Here is a 19,214-nt window from a genome sequence, read left to right on the forward strand (position 1 = left end):
ATAACATATTTTATTTTTATAACTACCATACTTTTATAATAACAACTGCTTTCTTTTAAATAATATTTCCTCTTAACTAGAGTTAATAAAAACTCTGTTTTATTTACTTTTTTTAAATTTATACTTAAAACAGATTTTCTTTATTGTCACAGAAGTCTTTAATTTCGAGACTGCAGAACAGTACAAATATACAACTTATAGAAGATTTAGCATTTTAATGTATGTATAGTGTTTGTAAAAAGTGTTCCTTTAGGTTATAGGAAAGGAAAAAAATCTGACTGTAATTTTATCCAAGTTACCTAAGTTTTGTTTTATTTGTTCCTATTGTCCTGTGTGTGAAACCCGAAGCGGAAAGAACTCTTTGAAATAGAATGGATTTCTCGGTTTAGTTTGAGTAGTTCTTAAGCGCAGAAACGGTAACATGTTTTCATAATCTGATTAGAAGCATATTTTGTTCTTTAAGATTTTTCCATGCCCTCTCGCACTTTTTTCTCGCTTTTATCTCAGTTCTCTTTTTGAAAATTCTTCATTTAAAATTATGAGATTTATTAGTTTTTTTAAAGATAATATGACAAGTACAAAAAAATTATTTTTTGAATTAGATAAATTTATTTCTTTTAACTATACTTTGATAGTTCAGCTTGAATCTGAAATGAATGTTTATTATTTAAAAGTACGAACAATATAACTATATATATATATATATATATATATATATGCAAAAAATAAATAGCAATGATATATATATATATATATATATATATATATATATATATATATATATATCATTGCTATTTATTTTTTGCAGCATATTTATTCTGTATGTAAATTCAAATTTTGTTAAGAAATTTTGATCAAATTAAAAATTTGAAAATCAGTTTTCCTTGGAAAAAGCAATTGCTGCGTTCAAAATGTGTTTTGATTCTACGAATGTTTAGTAAATGCATTCACAATATCCTGAAGAATTGGGAGAGATAAATGTCTCTTGCTTGGAGGGTACTTCAAAAAACAATCTCTTGTCTCATTTTGATTCTTTTAAAAATTAAAAACTGAATCTTTTTGACCGCTCTTTTTACAGGTTTATATTTGAATTTCTGTTTTAAACATTTTATTCACTTGGATAAGATAACTATTGTTGGAGATTTATTAATTTTTTAAAGCTCTACTATCGGCGAAATAATTTCCATAATTACCTGAAATTTGATGTGAATAAAAATTAAACTGAAGTATTATACTTGCGAGCCTTAGACAAGCGAATATAAAAAAAAAACTAAATTAAATATATAACTAAAACTAGCAAAAATATCAAAAAAGACTACAATACAGTATCAAAGAAAAAAGAAAGAAACCAAAATTAAGTCAAAACGCCATTGAGCATTCAAGTCACACTACTTTTGATCGGCAGGAATAGCAATCACCATCAAATCGGCTCTTAAAATCACAAATAGATCGAGCACTAACAACTTATTCAGGCTGTTGGTACGAAAGATTAACCACTCTCTGGAAGATTCTTCTAAGAAACGTTTTCTTAGCAAGCTCAGTCAAATACGACTATCAAAATTTCTTATAAAGAGGAGTTAAATAGTACCCATTTAGAATCTTGAAAGTTTCAACGAGCTCTCCACGGCAATGTCCTGGAGAAATGCCGATGTAGGAAAGATGCAGAGAACGAAGGCGATCCTCATATGGTATTTTTTCAAAGTTGCGCGCCTTTGGACTTTTTCCAAGTGGTCAATATCTCCCAAAAAACAAAGACTGCAGCAGCGAATTTAAATTTGGGACGGAGTCTTTGTCATTGGTACAAAAGTCCGTGTTAATGAGTTAGCTAATGTGATATGACTATTTTAGGCCAGAATAACAAGATCTTTTAGTCAGAGGCTAGAACATTGCCATACAAATAGTGAAGTTACTGCAAGAGGTTTTCAGAGATCGAATCATTTCTAAGAGCCTACGACCACCTCCGGACTTAATCACACCAGATTTTTACTTCTAAAGTTACGCAAAAAATACTGTTTTCAGTTAAACCCACACATTCTTCGGGAGCTTCAAAATGTTATTAGCGATTTCACAAAGTACATTTCGTATGAACAATTTTTCTTCGAGAACAGGAAGAAACGCTTTAACGCGTGTAGATATGTCCGGATGTTCATGGGGATCATTGCAAATAACTAACTTAGGTAAGTCGATGTTGCGTATTGTTGTGCTGACAGATGTATCATCGAAATCCTTTTTTAGGGATGTAGTAGTGTGCAATAAGAAAACTTTTAAATGGGCTCACTAGAAACTAAATCCAGAGAAGTAACAAGGAGACTTTGGGCGCTTTAATAGGTTACTTCATGTTATTTAACTAACATCTTTGTTTAAATAGTCTGGTATGCTATATACTCAAATATTTTCTAGGCGGTTTTCTTTACTGTTTGTTATTTTTTTTTTTTTTTAATTTTGAACCGTGTACATTCACACCTTAATTTCTTATTCTCTCTTTATTTTATACATTTATTTATAGAGCGTCTCGCCAGTTATTCTCGAGGTTTTCTGTACTGCACTTTTTACTTTTTTTCGAAGAAATAATTTTTCCATTATTCCTATTTGATTCTCAAACCATTATAAACAAAGAATAACGATTAAGTAAATTTGTTAAGTAAATTTTTATATAAAATTTCAGTTTATATTTAATTTTTTATTTTTTTATTTTCTTTTTATTGTGTTTATGATGGCTTAATTTTTCGCTTAGCTGTGTTGGGTTTCGTGGTGGAGGAGGAGTACATAAATCGCATTTCTATGAGTAACAGGAAATGGAAGATCGATAAATGGCAAACTGAAAGTAATTTATATAATGTTTTGATGTTCTTTTTTTCCATTATACTAGCTAGCTAGTAAGTTGAATGGAATATAATTTTTTTATATCTTTTTTTTTTAGTATATACATTATTATCATTATTTAACTAGATAGAATATCTGACGCTTTTCTGTGAAATAATTCTTAAATATTACTCGGAAGGAAATCCCCGTTTTTTTTTTTGTTTTTTTTTATATGAAATTTTTGGTTGGTCAGAGGGTGACCGAAGTTCCTTTCAAAATTCAATGTTTTCCCCCAAAAGTGTTATTAAATATTTGATTTATTCCTTTCCAGTTGTTTGATGTAAAACCTAGGGAAACTGTTGACATCCTACAAAACATTTTTGAAGTTTTTTCCATTCAACTTTAAAATCATGATTACAAAATTCTGAACGTATTTTTATGAATTTGCTTTTATTTCCAATCTGCTCAGTTTAAAAATCCTCAAAAATTTGGTAACAGCTTGTTTATTAAGGGAATTGATTCTTTGGCATTCTTAAAAATAAAATCTTATGAGATGTAGGGAAAAGTGAGGTGTTATATCTGAAATGTAGTAGCTCATTTTGTGTTGTAATTTTTTAAATTCTCACCAAAAATATCACAGTTAATATTAAAAATAATAATACTGATAATTAAAAACTCCTTAAAGAAAAATTTTTTAATTTTTATATCATATTATTTTCAAAATATCTACTTAAATATCTAGAATAATTATAGTAAAGGGGAAAATATGGCGAACGTGTCAAAAATGGAGTATCTGGTTTTATTTTACAAAAAAAAAATTTGCATGTAAGTGCGTTACGTACGTTTGTATGTATGCATTTATGCGTGTGTGTCTCGCTGCATTTGTCCTTATCCTTATCTCAGGATAAACCTAACCAGATTTCTTCAAATTTGGCTCAAATATCTCTATATATAGGGCATTCATTTATTAATTTTTTCAAGATTCGGTAAAGGTGTGGGAAATATCGCTAAAAAACCAATTTCAATTTTATTCAGTTACATTTTAGAGAAAAATTAAAGCAAATTTGTTTGTTACCTACAATGCACGTAAAATTAATTGAAAATAAAAGTTTTTCAAAAAATCAATTCCCACCTCTTAAAATTATTGACGGAAGTATTACATTTAGAGAAAACTTAATGTGAGCAAAAAATGTTAAGCTTAACCAGTGTATGAATGTTTTTAGAAAAGTGTTTCTTAAAAATGTATTCCCAATCTTTAAAAAAAAATATTCTGTTTTTGGTTCTAACTCATTCAATTTTTATTATTAAAAATTCTTTTTTGTTTTTGTATTTTTCTTCAACATTTAAAAGACTGTTAAAATTAAAGTAGCTTTGCACGTATATTTTATTCCGGACCCAAATTGCTAAAAAGTGCAATTTTTTTCATTACTTTCATAAATGTTAATCTTTATTTTTGAAATAGTTGTAAACACTTCTTTAAATTTTTTTTTTGTTAGAAATAACTTCTTTATAAATATTTTTTCCTAAATTATCCCCTTAGATCCCTAAAAACCCTAAAATCAAAGGTTTTTTATTAGAAATTCAGGAATTTTAATGATTAAATCTTATTTTGGTAAAAATGATTTGAACGGCGCAGCCGGGAAAGTCTGCAATACTTTACCAGATTTTTTTAATTACAATCAAATAAAAAAAAATGATTATTCCCTTCTGAAATGTTTTTTCTCGATTATGAGGTGTCGTAATTTAAAGAAAAAAGAATAACCATGGCGTACAAAATGTAAAGTTTGGTATTACATTCCAATTATTGAGTTGATAAAACCTAAAATATATTATTTGTAAATTTGGTATAATAATTCATGTATTTGGTATTTATTGAAGTCCTAATTCACTGATCGGTATTTATTTTTGACAAAAGATGAAGAAAAAACAGGTGATAGAGCCTCTGTAATCTCAACCTAGCTATACATAAAATTTTAGATAGTTATAAAAAACCAGGTAATACAAGTCAAACAGCATAATCAATAAAATAAAAAAGAAATTTAAAAAAAATCGTATTTAGTTTTTAAAATTCTTGATGATCAGTAAAAAAATGTATTAGATCCTTGATGGAAACATTGTCTGAGATTGTTATTTGAATTCTTAGAAACCATATATTAAAACGGTGTAAACTAAGAATGAGAAGTCTGACTGGCTATTGGAGGATGAAACACCCTTCTTCATCTATTGTTTATATCAACGACGTGGCCTTATCAACTGGAATGGAATGCAAAGTTGGCGGGAGTTTATTACTCCCTACTTTATCGCAGAACCTGGACAGAGTCCCTTGCTGCTAGATCATTCTATCGGGCGTGTTTTTAAGGTTTATTTTTTGTTAGCGGGTCTAATTTTTCAAGTTTTCTTTATTATTATTTAGTATTTTAAGACGGATTTAATTGCATTCCAATCCGTTGTTGAACCAGCGTTATCGAACCCATTTCATGGGCCGACCGCGGAAGGCTAGGCTTATAAAGCCTGTCCTCCCGACGTAATTCCCCTTCAGACCGTCCACTGAAGTCCTTTCGGTGCTAACGCTTAATTGGCTAGCAGGAATACGCCACAACGGGGCACTAACTGTAAGGAGGGAGCAATGCGATCGCTACTCCGCAGGAGTCGCAATTGCTGGTTTATTTTATCTAACTTGTAAGTTTTTGAAAAGGAGAGGTTGTGTAGAAGCTCTTCATCCGCTTCTGGTATAGTCCGTGACGTTGAGACAAGTGGTGGGTCTTCCTTCTTCTTCATCTTCTTCTTCTCCCTCTTCTTCTTCCAAAGACCTCTTCGTTCTTCTTTGGCCTGCACTTTCCAAGAATTGGTAATAACCGAAGTTACATACCATTAACCTTGAAATTCCCGAGGCCCCGAAGGGCTGAACGGGAGAAAGTGCAGGTTTCTTCTCTCTTTCGTGCTGTTAGTGGCTGCTGGGCTGATGGCTGCTGGGCTCGTTCCCTCTTTCTTCTTTCTTGAAAGGAAAGGAAGGTAATAGGGAACTTACAAAATGGTGATACCTATTCGCGATCGCGGTTTTGGGGCGGCGATTTTCTTAGAAGAAGTAAACAGAAATTATTCACTCCACGTAATTATTAACCTTCAGACACACGTGTGTCCGAGAAGGGGTTGGGGGGACCGCGTGGCCGCAGTGAAGAAACCATTTGTTTTTGTGGTGGCTGTTGGTATCTGCAACAAAAGAAGCAGAACACACACACACGAAGAAAATAAATAAAAAATTTGATTTTTACTTTCCTTTGGACTGGCAGGATGAAAGGAAGGAAAGGCCGTTTCCCAAGACGGCACGACGAGTCGTTCCACATCCACGTTTCTCCAGTTTCTGAAACAAGAGAAACAGAACAAAACACACGCGGAAAAAATATAAAATAAAAAATTTTGACCGCGTTTTTGTTTTATGCGCGACTTACCGTATTTGACGTCTTCAGACTATATAACTCGCGAAAATTAAGCACTCGCGACCCCGGAAACGCCTCTGACGCGCTATTCCGTTTATGGCTCATGCGATATGGAGGCCCCTAAGCCTGGTTTGTCGATTCTCGGCTCTCGCACCGCACCATCACGGTGTTTCGTCCAGTACGGCGTGAGGCCGCTTCCTTACAACTGTCGGGGTTGGGTCCTCTCGGCAGATGTCCCGAAGATGACTGTGTTCAAACACAGCCGCTCTCCCGAACAGTCTGCGCGCCTGCGCCACCCCCACCTCGGACACGGATTGAAATCTCGCATCAGATCGGAGAGTGGCGTTCCTTATCAACTATTAACCTTGATGATTTACAAAATGATCCAGTGTTTCTTGACTTTGATTTTTCAATATCCTACCCTACTAAAAAGCATTATGTGGGAAATTGTGTGTGTCCGTCCGCCTTAGCTTAGCACTGGGGAATGCACCGATCTCTAGCGGAAAATCCCGATTTGTTAGTACATGTTCCGTGGCGGTCAGGAGTATATTTGTTATATTATATATCGATATATATGCGAAATTTATAGTAATAATATTTTTTTTTATTTATGTGATTGTTTTTCTTCATAAAATAATGAACTATAACAAAAAAAAGTAGGCACCGGAATTTATCGATCACTAGCGGAAAATCCCGATTCATTAGTATTATTTTCTAGAGGTAAGTTTATAATTTAACATTCGTTATATCAATTTTCATCATTCAAAAAAAAATTTTTTTACACAGGTAAACAATTTTGGACACCTAATAATCCCATTCCCGGACGCCGCCCGTCCTTAGGGCGTGCCTAAGGTACGCCTCTGCAACTAGTCTATTACTGTAGAAGTATATTATATCTTTGACATAACTCCAAAAAATGTCAAGATCGGCTTTTCATCAATTTTTCAACATTTTCTATGTTAATTCTTTATAAACAACTCAAATGTTGGTCTTCTTCCAGTTGAATATGAAACCAAATCCTGAACCTTTTTACAAATATTGTGCGTGTGACGGCACATACTTCAAACGTTATACCACTTTTGTTGTCTTCCTTCTTAATCTTAAACAGCATCCTAGGATTTTATGAGTTGTATACAAACTTTTTGTCTATGATTAAAGCGATGAGAATTTTACGTCACCTGAAATGTAACCATATTTCAAGTACGGTCAACACGGACTCATGAAAAATATGTATTTAACCTATAAAGAAGTTAACTGTCGTCATATTTTCTGATTCGGCAGTACGTAGGGATGCAAATACAACCGTATCTGTAAAAACCGCCTGTTTGGTTATGCAGTATTTGTAATGCACACTAGCTTGGCAAATGAATTGTTTTACGAAATTCCTGTCGACATCCTGTTATTTCTATTTTTCTACACTATTCTTAATTTTTTTTTGCTTTATACAGTAGTATTCCTTAACTTAGCGTAGAAGTGTGTTTTTTAAGCTTCTATTGCACTTTCGAACATAACAGGTGAATACTACACTTTCAAACTAATTTAACCTTGAAAAAGTGAAATCGTAATCAATTAGCAATTGTGTATTATATTATATTATTGTATTGTATATTATATTTTGTAGTCTTATACAATTTTATAGAATTCTTTTTGTTCTTGTATTTTATGTGATATTTTAAAAATTGTATTTTGAGAAAATTATGTTTCGAATACGTTTTTTGTGTTTTAGATTATGAATACGATCTAAATTTAAAGTTCTGATTACACGATTTACAATTTTATTTTGTTTATAAAAGAAGGATGATTTAATGCCAATACAAATAGGGAAGTTAAAAGAAAATACTTCTTTTGTATAAAAGGTTGTGTTTTGTTAAATAAGTTGATCATTGTATACTTTATATAAATAGAACCATTTGTTAAACTTTATTCTCGTGTTATTAAGATTGGAGTAATGGTTTATACAACTGCTATTATTTGTTTCGTTTTGTTTTTCTACCATTATTAAATAAATTGGAAACAAGTTCTGAAAAAAGTTAAATTTAATAAAACTTTAAAGAAAAGTTTTGAAAAAAGTTATCGTTGTCATTATTATGAAACATTAAACTTATTATATCTTGAAGCGTCATTTACACAACTCTTTTTGTAGCGTATTTGGCTTGCTATTTTATTTGCCAAGTTTTTGTTTTACTTTCATTTATAACTGGCTTTTAGCTATGAACGAAATCATTAGAGATAAAAATTTAAATAAACATTATAGTAATATTTATTTATTATTATTATTTTTTTAATTTTAGTAGTATATTTCTTTTAGTGTTAATCCCAACCCTTATCAAAGGTCTTAAGTTCAGGATTTTTTTTAGAAGTTTTAGTTTGTTTGATGTTTTTCAACAGGACAATTTTTACTGTTATTATTGTAAATGTAAAAGAATAAAAGATTTAAAAAAAATGGATATTTCAGCACTTATTACGAATTGCTGAAATTTAATTGTGCGTTTATGTTATTTGTCCCTATATAAAAAAAGTAATACTTTACAGTATTTCAACTAAAATAAAGATGTAATTGAAATTATAATTGACGTTTGTTTGAAAGTGAAATAAAAAATTGTTTTATTTTTTTAAGGTTAAATATTTGAAAATAATTAAGTAAAAAATTCACGTGTAAAATTAACAATTAGGAAACTTGTTTTTTTTTTGTAATTTAAAACTTTAAATTCAGTTTTTACTTTTTAAATTTAAAGCAGTCTTGAGAATTAAATTGCGCCATTTCCTTTGGGGAATGAAATGTTTTAGTCGGGTTAATGAAATACGTTTTACTTTTATGACATACTAGGAATTTAAACTTATTTATGCGTAGGTTTATTCATGTATATGGTTACATTACATTTATTTATATTTTTATATCTGTTTTAAAAAAATTGTTACGTGTTTTTATTATTATTATTATTATTATTATTATTGCTCTATTACACTTCTTTTTTCTATATTTTTTCACAATTTTTTTACATGTTTTTGACATTTTTGTTTTGATTGGGTTTTTATAATACGTAATTTTATCTGTAATCATGTATTTTTATATACTTTGTTTGTGTTTATTAACAGGCAGATGTTTTTATTGCGTTGGGTTTTGATGTGTGTGTGTGTTTGTATGTATATTTATTTATAAAAGTTAACAATTTGATGTGTACACCACATGAATTCCTTGTACGCCTATTAAATTACATATTTAACTTTTTTTTTAAATGAAAAGTACATAAAATTTTATTTCATTAATAATATTTTTTTTATTGTTATTATTGAATTATTATTTATCGTAATTTTTTTTGTTATCTGAGGTTAAAATTATTAATCAATATATTTATATTAAAAAAAAAAAAAAAAAATTATAAAAAAAAAGAGATGAAGTCTGATTTGAACCGATGTGCCTTCCCATTTTAAGATCCAAATATTTCATTAATTAAAATTTAATTTGGCTATAACTCTGGAACCAATGAAAATAAGTACCACTAATGATATATCGTTGAAAAGCTCTTTAGGGATTATTACCGCAGTTAAGAAAAGGTCCAAAATACAAATTTTTTGGATTTTCGGCTTTTTTTGACACTTTTGGTCAGTCAATTGTAATCAAAAGGGAAGGTGTATAACAATGTTACAACAGTCCTATATCTAAAATTTCAACATCCTACGACTAATCGTTTTTGAGTTAGGCGAGATACATACGTACCAATAGATGTCACGCCGGAACTAGTCAAAATGGATTCATGGTTGGTCAAAATTGATATTTCCGTTGAAATCTGAAAACCGAAATTTTTCGCGATCACATACTTCTTTACTTCGTACTAGGAAGTAAAAATGCTATAAAAGTTAGTAAACTTGTAAAAAAAAAACGATATATATGTACATGATTAATGCTTGATAATCATGTGATTGACATACTAGTATGCAATTAAAAAACAAAAATAATTCAACTAGTTTCTTAAATGTACTTATAATTTAAGGCTACTAAACATTTCATGATAGCTTTATATATAAAGTAATTTTTGAAAAATATTTAAACCGAAGGGAGGTAGAGCAAAAAAGAACAAAAACATATATTTTAATTTGAAGAGGTAGAGGTTGATGTTTTGAATGAAAAATCTTCGATTATTTGTATATGCATTGTAGGTAAAAGATTTGCTGTGATTAAATTTTTTTTAAAAATATTTCTAAAGAAAATCTAAATTGTTTTTCGCGATATTCCCCATTCCATGAACGAATTACGACAAAAGTTAGTATGATTAATGCCCCGTACGTAGAAAAAAAATTAAATTAATCAAATATTGGGTTTTGTATATACGAGTGTATATATATATATATATATATATATATATATATATATATATATATATATATATATATATATATATATATATATATATATATATATATACACAGTTTTTATTGACTGAATAATGAAACACAAAACTTGAGAATTTAATGTTTCCCAATTAGAATATAAAACGCATTCATGTAATAAATAATACTCAAAATACAATATTATTTTTTTATTTTTTATTTTTACCGATTCAATCGAAGAATCAGGCAAATCGAAAACGTCTCCGTCAAGATAAAAAAAAAACTTCTACTCACATCAAAAGGATTAATCAAAACAGATTGACTAAACATATTTTCGACTCATTCATGAACAAGAAAACCAGGATAAATTAACATATGTTTATTGAATAAATTAAAATATGTTTATTGAATAAACATATTCAAGAAGACTTGGAAGAACTAAAGATTCACGAAAACAACGTGACCAATGTATAAAAAATCAGAACGACACTGAAAAACGAATACCTGAGATTTCAAGATAAAGTCTCACCTAAAATGAAATCTTTAATATCAAAAAAAAAGGAAGAATGCCGGCTCGGAAAGAACAAAAGAATATTGGAAAAATAAAATTGGAAAAATAACAACTGAACCATATACAAGAAATAATTTGGTCTAACTTGATCCGATCCCTGTATTCGAAACAATGATATATAAATATAAATTAGGATAGACTCATGTAACGTTTAACGTGAAATTCTAGAACTGCAGAAAGATAATAACAAAATTTAATTATTAAGGAAGATGTCTTACTTTACTTTGGTGGGGTTATACTTATTTTATTCGTATTTTGTTTGTGTTGAGAGCCAGGTCAGTTTCATAAGTAAGGTGTGTATCTGTATCTGCATATTTTTAACGTTTCTTAGGATTTTAGGCAAAATGTGGTGTGAGCTAATCTTGGTTTAGCTTTATTATTTATTTTTTTCTTTGAAACTTAAAGAATTTAATATTAAATAAAATGCTAAAAAAAAGCCTTTAGTCCCATTTATTTATTATTTTTTTATCTGATGACATTTTTATCTTGATTTAATTCACTTTTCTATTTCTAGGGTACTTATAACATTTTCTTTATTGTTACCTTTTTATATAAACTGTACTTAAAAATCAAATTTTTGCTCTTTTACGTGTTATTGCGATACCCTTATCTGAAAATTTATGTAAAAATTACGTTGTCAGTAGTTCATCTGTTGCACAGCATTTTGTTGGTCGTGATTTTTGGTCGATAATAATCTCAGGTTGTTCGCTTAAAAACAAGTTATGGTAATCATACTTAAAAAAAAGGTGTTTTCATTGTGATAAGTTTTGACTATTCACAGTCTGTCGGATGTGATAATTATACATTCATACGTCCTCTATAATGGGAAACTAATCGCTTCCAAAACAGTATAATGTAGCCATTCTCAAGAATAATCAACATCTTGTACCAGTCTTACTAAAGAGTGAAAGTAATAAAGTAGTTTCAATTGTTTAATTATATCCTGGGTTTGCATTCAACATCGTTTTGTAAACAACACACTAACTAAAGCTACGTATTTCATTCAGGTGCTTTATCTGCGTCATCGTAAGAAATACTGGGACAAAGCAAAAGATATCCCAAAATTTAAGAGTAGAGTATATTCCTTTCCGCTGCGGTATATTTATTGTCTTAATTCAGTACAGAAAAATCACAGGGTTTCGGGAAAATTGCAGTATTTTAAAGCCTTATTGTTTAGAGAAAGGAATTAAAAGGAATGGAATCGCCATTGATCTGTGGTGCTCATTTCAACTTTTTAGATGTATATACTTATAAGAATATTCAACGAACGAACAGTTTAATATCGAATCCAGTACGTATGATGTGAACACTTTTTGTATTTGATTTTGGATGCGGATTGAGCATCGTTAGAGGATTAAAATAATACACGAATAGCCACGATCGGCCGTCAGATTCACCATTAAATGGTCGCCAAAATTAAAATTTTGTAATCATTACACAAAAACGGTGTAAGCTATTAAGTTGGTTCAAATCTACTAATGTAAGATTTACTAAAATATATAAGTATTTATTATGTATAAATATTATTTGATTGTAAATCAAATGGAAGACCCCAAAATGGCCGAAAAATTAACTTTGTAGTAATTAAAAAAAAAAAAAAAAAAAAAAAAAAAAAAAAAACACCATAAAACCGCCAAATCACGAAATAAATAGATGATATTATGTTAAGTATAATTTAGAAATAACAATTTTGTTAGAAATGAAATAATAATTGAGAGAACAGTAACATTAATAAGAATGTTCGTTCGGGAAAGCCTTACTAGACTTTTCATTAATAACTGGTTTCTTCTTCTCCATCTTTTAATTTTTAAATAATTGATTATAACCTGATGTCATTCTGATTTTCAAACTCTATTAGCAAGAAAATTCATCAGATTAGTTAAGGCATTTGACGTGAACAATAACAAAACGTCTCTCTATTCCAGATCCTTTTTTCTCACTCTTAGTAGTAATTTTTAAGCCGTTTCTCTCCAATTTTTTACTTAGTTGGCAAGTTTCTTACCTTTGCGTTTCTCTTGAAGGAATTTATTTTATAAGAACTTTTTTTAAGGTTTATTTTTATTTCAATAAAAATATAACTAAAAGAATAAACATTAAAGTTAATTTTAAAAAAACTCTTTAAATTTCGATCTTTTAAACTCTGCATTAAAGATTATAGTAGTTGCTTTTAATTTCGCTTTGACTTCCGAAAGGGAAAGTTTAAAAGGAGTATTGAAAAATATAGTTTCTTTATAAGATATACTCGTGTGTATATATATATATATATATATATATATATATACACACATATACACACACACGAGTATATCTTTTATAATTTATCGTGAATTTGTTAAAGTAGTTTTATTTTCATTTTCATTCATCGGAATTCACATTTTTTATAATAAATAAAAAAAAAATGGGTTTTTAATTTTTAATGAGCTGTCGAAGTAAAAAGTAATTTCGTTTTTTTTTGTATTGTGATTTGTAACAAATCTTGTTTTAGCGAATGATGGTTGCGGTGTATGTTGATAACCACGTGGATTAGGGGCCAGCATATTAATTTGTGTATATTCCCCAAAAAAATTTATTGTAACGTAAATAATGTATACGTAAATAAATTTTGTTTATTTTTCTGTTACAGAGAATATCCGTGTGATCATTATACGGCTATTATAAATGTTACCCTTATGAATACCGGATGTCCTAGAACACACATACATGAAACTGCTTTACAACTTTTACAAGTATTGGATAAAAGATTTTTTGGTTCTGTCGGTTTGTTACCTGCTGACGGCGATACTGGTGAGTCTGATTCTGTATTATCTCTTCGACCTTGAATTTTTATTAGTAGTGTTATTATAATTACTCTTAACGTTATAATTATTGTAATACCTTGATATTTATTGGCACGAATTATATCATAAAATAAAGATATATTAAACTCATTTTACGATGGTTTTTTATTGTTATTATTCTATCTTCTTGGTTATTTATTATATTATCAAGAAATGTCTTATTTCATTGTAATGAATTGTAGTAAATCCACTTTATAACAGACGTATATCGTTACTTTTATTAGCTACTTTTTTTTATTGCTTCTCTTCGTTAAAACAATTGGAGCGTGATTAATTTACATTTAGCCGGTTCTTGATAAGTGTGTGTTTGGGAAAAAAAAGAACTTGACGGTGATCATTGTTTGTAACTTAAGATTATTTCTTCGTTTTTTAAAAAATTCGTCTATTAACTCTTCTCATGTTGTTATTAGAAGTTGTTTTAATTAATTTAAACTTTTAAAAGTTTTAAATATATATATATATATATATATATATATATATATATATATATATATATATATATATATATATATATATATATTAAATTTACATGAGATCAGTACAAAAACTAATTTCATTCGTTTTTTTTTATAGATGATTGTTTCTAAAGAAATTGCTTTTTCGAGAACTTTTCACTTGACAAGATATTAAAGTTAAATTGTGTTATCTAACTTTTGTTTTCACTTATCCATATAACTGAGATTTGTGGTAGTTAATCCTAAGCAAACCTTCGGTCGCATTCCTGTGTTTTTTTTTTAATTGAATATTCTGTTTTTTATTTTTTGAAAAGTACTGATTTTTTCTGTTAATTTTTCATTATTTCCTGATAAAAATTTAAACTTACACTTAATTAAAAACTTAATAGTTTTCTGAAAGTAATTTTTGATCTTTCTTTTTAGAAAATAAGTTTTTTTAAAAACTAAGTTAACAAATTAAAAATGGGGGGATCACTTGTGAAAAACGTTATAAGAACAAAATCCAAAAAGTAAGTAAATTTATTTTCATGTCAAATAGGTATATATATAATTTTAATAGTCATTTCAATTATATTGAAATATTAATTTGAATATAAGAGGTTGTTCAGAAAATAATCGAACAAATTTATTTACGCGCCAACGAAGATATTTAGTGATGTCAGATTGAAAGCATTGTGTTTCGCATAACCCCCTCTGTAACCAAATGTTATTGGATTGTTGATATCTCGTTTAGTTTCCTGTTTTTTTTATTTTAGTTTAAGTGTTATTAACGATTTTTTGGATGATTGAACTTTTGTCTCAATATCGTAACCGTGAACCCAACTTTCGTCTCCCATTACGATCCTTTGCATGAATGTTTCAACGTCATCGGATTGTTCAAGAAGTTGCCGACAAACGTCCACTTGATGTTTTTTCTGCTGTTCGGTCATCAAACAAGGAACATACTTTGCTGCAATTCTATGCACGTTCAATTTTTCAGTCAAACTGTCACGGCTTGATCCAATCGAAATGGTAACCTCTAGTGCAGGTTCTCCGACAGTCAATCGGCGATTTGAACGGACCAGATCGTTTATTTTATGAACGCGGATGTCATCAGTTAAGTCAAAGGCGTTTCTGGTGGATGGTCATCTTCAATCGACTGACGACCAGTTTGTAATCTAGAAAAAGTCGTAACATTGCGTATGACTCAGATCATTATCTCCGTAAGCTTGTTTCAAAAGTTGAAACGTTTCCGTGAACGTTTTCCCCAGTTTCAGTAAAATTTTAAGTTGTGTCGTTACTCCCGAAAATCGCACGTTACAAAAATCGTTACTAACACTTAAACACGTTGTAATCAAATAACAATAACACGGAAACTAAACGAGATATCAACAATCCAAGAACATGAGGTTATGTGGAACACAATGCTGCCAACCGCATGTCACTAAATATCTCCGTTGGCGGGTAATTAAACATTTTCGGTTATTTTCTGAACAGATCTCGCTCGCACGCGTAAAAATATTTTTTTTACTGTTTAATTGAATATTTCAATTAATAGCGCTAGGTTTACCGTCCAACAAGCATATAAAACAGCGTGGAATTTGAAGAATTTTACTTACACTCGTAAGTCAATTACTTCGTAATTGTATGAAAGTGATGTAAACCTTCGGTTAACTCTATTATATTTGTGTATGAGTTCATCGAATATGCTTAGTGCGGTATATTATTGTTAGTGTTATTCAATTTTACTACAATTATAAAATAGTTGTAGTACAGTACAAATACTAGTACTAATACTAGTAAATACTAGTATAAGTACAGTGTTAAACTGCTCATTTTTTATTTTGTTATTATGTATGTGTATATTAGAGAGACAAGCAGTAATACCCCGAGTAAGACTACTCAGTCTTACGCCGATCTAGAGTTACGCGATTTTAAAATCTTCCGATTCAAACTCAATTCCCCACTCCTACTGCATCACCACTCCGCCTACTAGTGTTCAGTTCGGCTTACGACATGATCGGACATGTTTCGCGCTTGATTCAACGTATAGCTAAAAATTATTATTTTGCGTTTGTGTGTTCGTTGTTGTTAGTGTGTTCGTTATATCTACTGAGACTTGATAGATGACTAATTTTTGAATCGGAAAAGAAGTTTGATATACTGGAATCGACAGTCAGAACAATTATAAAAGATAAAGAAAAGAGGCGGTCAGCGCTGATAAGGAGGCTGCGTCTGTCTATCCAGAGAAACTCAACGGTATGATTGAAGAAGATTGCTATACCAGCCAAACCATATTGAACGTGGATGAGACTGGCCTGTTCTGGTAGAAGATGCCTAAAAAAACTTTTATCGCAGGTGAAGAGAAAACCTTTCCAGGTTTCAAGGCCGCCAAAGATCGATTGACAGTGAATGTTGGCGCGAATGCAGCTGGTGATTGTAAGTTAAAACCTCTCTTAGTTTATCGCTCAGAAAATTAAAAAATAAATCTAAAGCTGGCGTGCCCGTCATTTGGAAGTCGACAGTTTCCCTTTTTGGAGGACTGTCATCACTTCATACCTGAAGTCGAATTTTATCGCCAATCTAAACAAATCCCATTTAAAATGATACTATTAATTGACACCAGGTCATCTTCCTGCTACTTATTTCAACCCACACGTGAAAGTCGTATTTTTGCCACCAAATTACTGGCGTGCTGCGAGGAAATTTTGCGTGAAAGAAAAAATCGTCGATCGTCTTAGTTTGATTTTACGAAGCCTTCTGCGTCAAAATAACGTCGGTTTACGTTTTTGCAATTCATAATATAAAGTTTGGCCCCTGGGGTGGGTATAAAGGTTACGGCGTTGCTGGATCTAGAATCTCCTCGTTGGAAATTAGGGGCAGGCATAAAGTAAAAGATCTAACCGGCGGGCCGACCTGCCTTGCCGGATGTTCAGCTGGTGGGCGGGAAGGCCCGTTAGAGTTAAAGGTCACTCCCTTGGACTGCGTTATACTTAACTGTGGGTCCGGCTCAGGAGAGGGAGTATAAAAAAAATGTATAGTATGTTTTTTTGGAAGTACTGTATTATCTAAGATTTTATTACACATTTTTCTTCTAAATTATTTTTGATTTCTTGTGTTCCGATCCCAGTTAAACGTAATTTGTATGTATTTATATGCAAAATTGTACTCCGACTTACACGGTTATCCCTCGGTCCCACGTATTGCGTTAGTTCAGGGTATATTACTGTAAAATAAAAGTCTGTTTTCCTCGGAAGGAATTATTTTATTAAGCGAATCTTCTGAAATGTTCTGTTTACATAATTTCAAAACACCTCGCATTATTGCTGCAGTAAAATTAACGTTAATCTAATTATATTTGTGATTTCATATTGTTTATTAAAGTAAAGCTGTAAAACTGGTCGGATTAAATATACTCGTAGCGTAAAATAAAGGGAAAAAGTTGAAATTTATAATGAATCCGCGTTTACTATTTCGTTATTTAATTTTTTCTTTTATCATATAAGTAATAAAAAAATGTCCCGACCTTTACTAAGGAACCTAACCCATTTAATGGAAGATCAGAAAGTTGGCCGTTAAAGACAAGCCGACAATTATGAACCCGTAACTCATGACACTTGTTATTACACTTGCTACACTTGTTAACTCATAACACCAAAACGTACATTATAGGCGGAGCTTCCCGGGGTTCGTGTACTTTTTATTAAGTGATGTATTTGTGAAATAATAAGCTGGTTAATTGATTAAAAAAAACTGGGGGTGGAGGAAACCCGTAAATGATTGCATAATTTCCCCGGCTTTTCCCTTGACAGTTTTTTAATTTCAAATGCGTCATAGAGTTTTTTAACACTGTTAATAGCTTAGTTATGCAACAATTATGAACATTTTCAAAATGCTCAGTAAAAGTATGAGTTCGATTTGATCTGCTTGATGAAATGCTTTTACTTAAAAAATTATTCGATATTAAAAGTATAATCGAGAATAAAGTTAAAAGTTTTTTATAAAATATTTTGGGTCAGTTTAACTACTTCATCAAATGACTTTTTATCGTCAAAATTATGCTGTGCTAAAAATCAGAATTTTCTAAAAACATTTTCTTTATTTTGGGTTCCATTGACCCCCTAGCTGTCTCATGAAACATTTCTAAAAACAGCAACGACTTGAAAAACAAATGATGAAGAATCACAAACTACGATAACATTTTTTAAAATTCTTAAGTCGGGCGAGAACTTTGTCATTGAATTTTAAATCTTGAAAATTAAGTTAAAGAAGAAAAATAATATATATATTTAAGCTCGGCTCTTATTCAGCCTCCTTATTTTTGGTCTTAAAAGCTTATTTATTTGAATAATTATTTACTTCAATATGTTTAGCCCAATTTAATGCAATGTTATTTAACAACATTAAACAATTATAATTTACTAAAAAAATTAAATAAATTGATTTTTATTTTTATTTTTACTTTGTTGGTTAAAAAGAAAATATGAGTACCATGATATTTCTTATCCGATTGTTTGAGAGTAAAGTCAAATCTAGAATACGTTATTGCCAAATTTCAGCTTTTTTGGTCAACAGGTTTTCGAGATATAGGCAAAAACTGTTTAAATATAACGTTGAATATTCTTAAATTCGATTGAGTTAAAAGTTTGGAATTATACGAATTACTACTTACTTTTACTTACTCAACCACTAAACAATAAGCCAAAAATTTAAAATAAAGAAAACTACCCCTCTTCCTTTTTTAATTTTGTTCAAAATTTTATGCCATTGTTCCATATAAAAAAAAATTAGAACCATTTTCTAA

General features: G+C 30.0%; 1 protein-coding gene across 2 annotated transcripts in view; it reads left to right on the top strand.

The window, feature by feature from the left end:
• fry (microtubule binding protein furry) overlaps positions 1-19,214 on the top strand; it is a 789,794-nt gene that overhangs the window by 190,868 nt on the left and 579,712 nt on the right. For both annotated transcript variants that reach the window (XM_075372343.1, XM_075372344.1), the window contains one exon: positions 13,763-13,923. In XM_075372343.1, the coding sequence (XP_075228458.1) occupies positions 13,763-13,923 (161 nt within the window). The remainder of the gene's footprint in view (positions 1-13,762; positions 13,924-19,214) is intronic.

This window comes from Lycorma delicatula, chromosome 8 (assembly GCF_047948215.1).
Source record: "Lycorma delicatula isolate Av1 chromosome 8, ASM4794821v1, whole genome shotgun sequence".
In the NCBI taxonomy this organism is placed as follows: domain Eukaryota; kingdom Metazoa; phylum Arthropoda; class Insecta; order Hemiptera; family Fulgoridae; genus Lycorma; species Lycorma delicatula.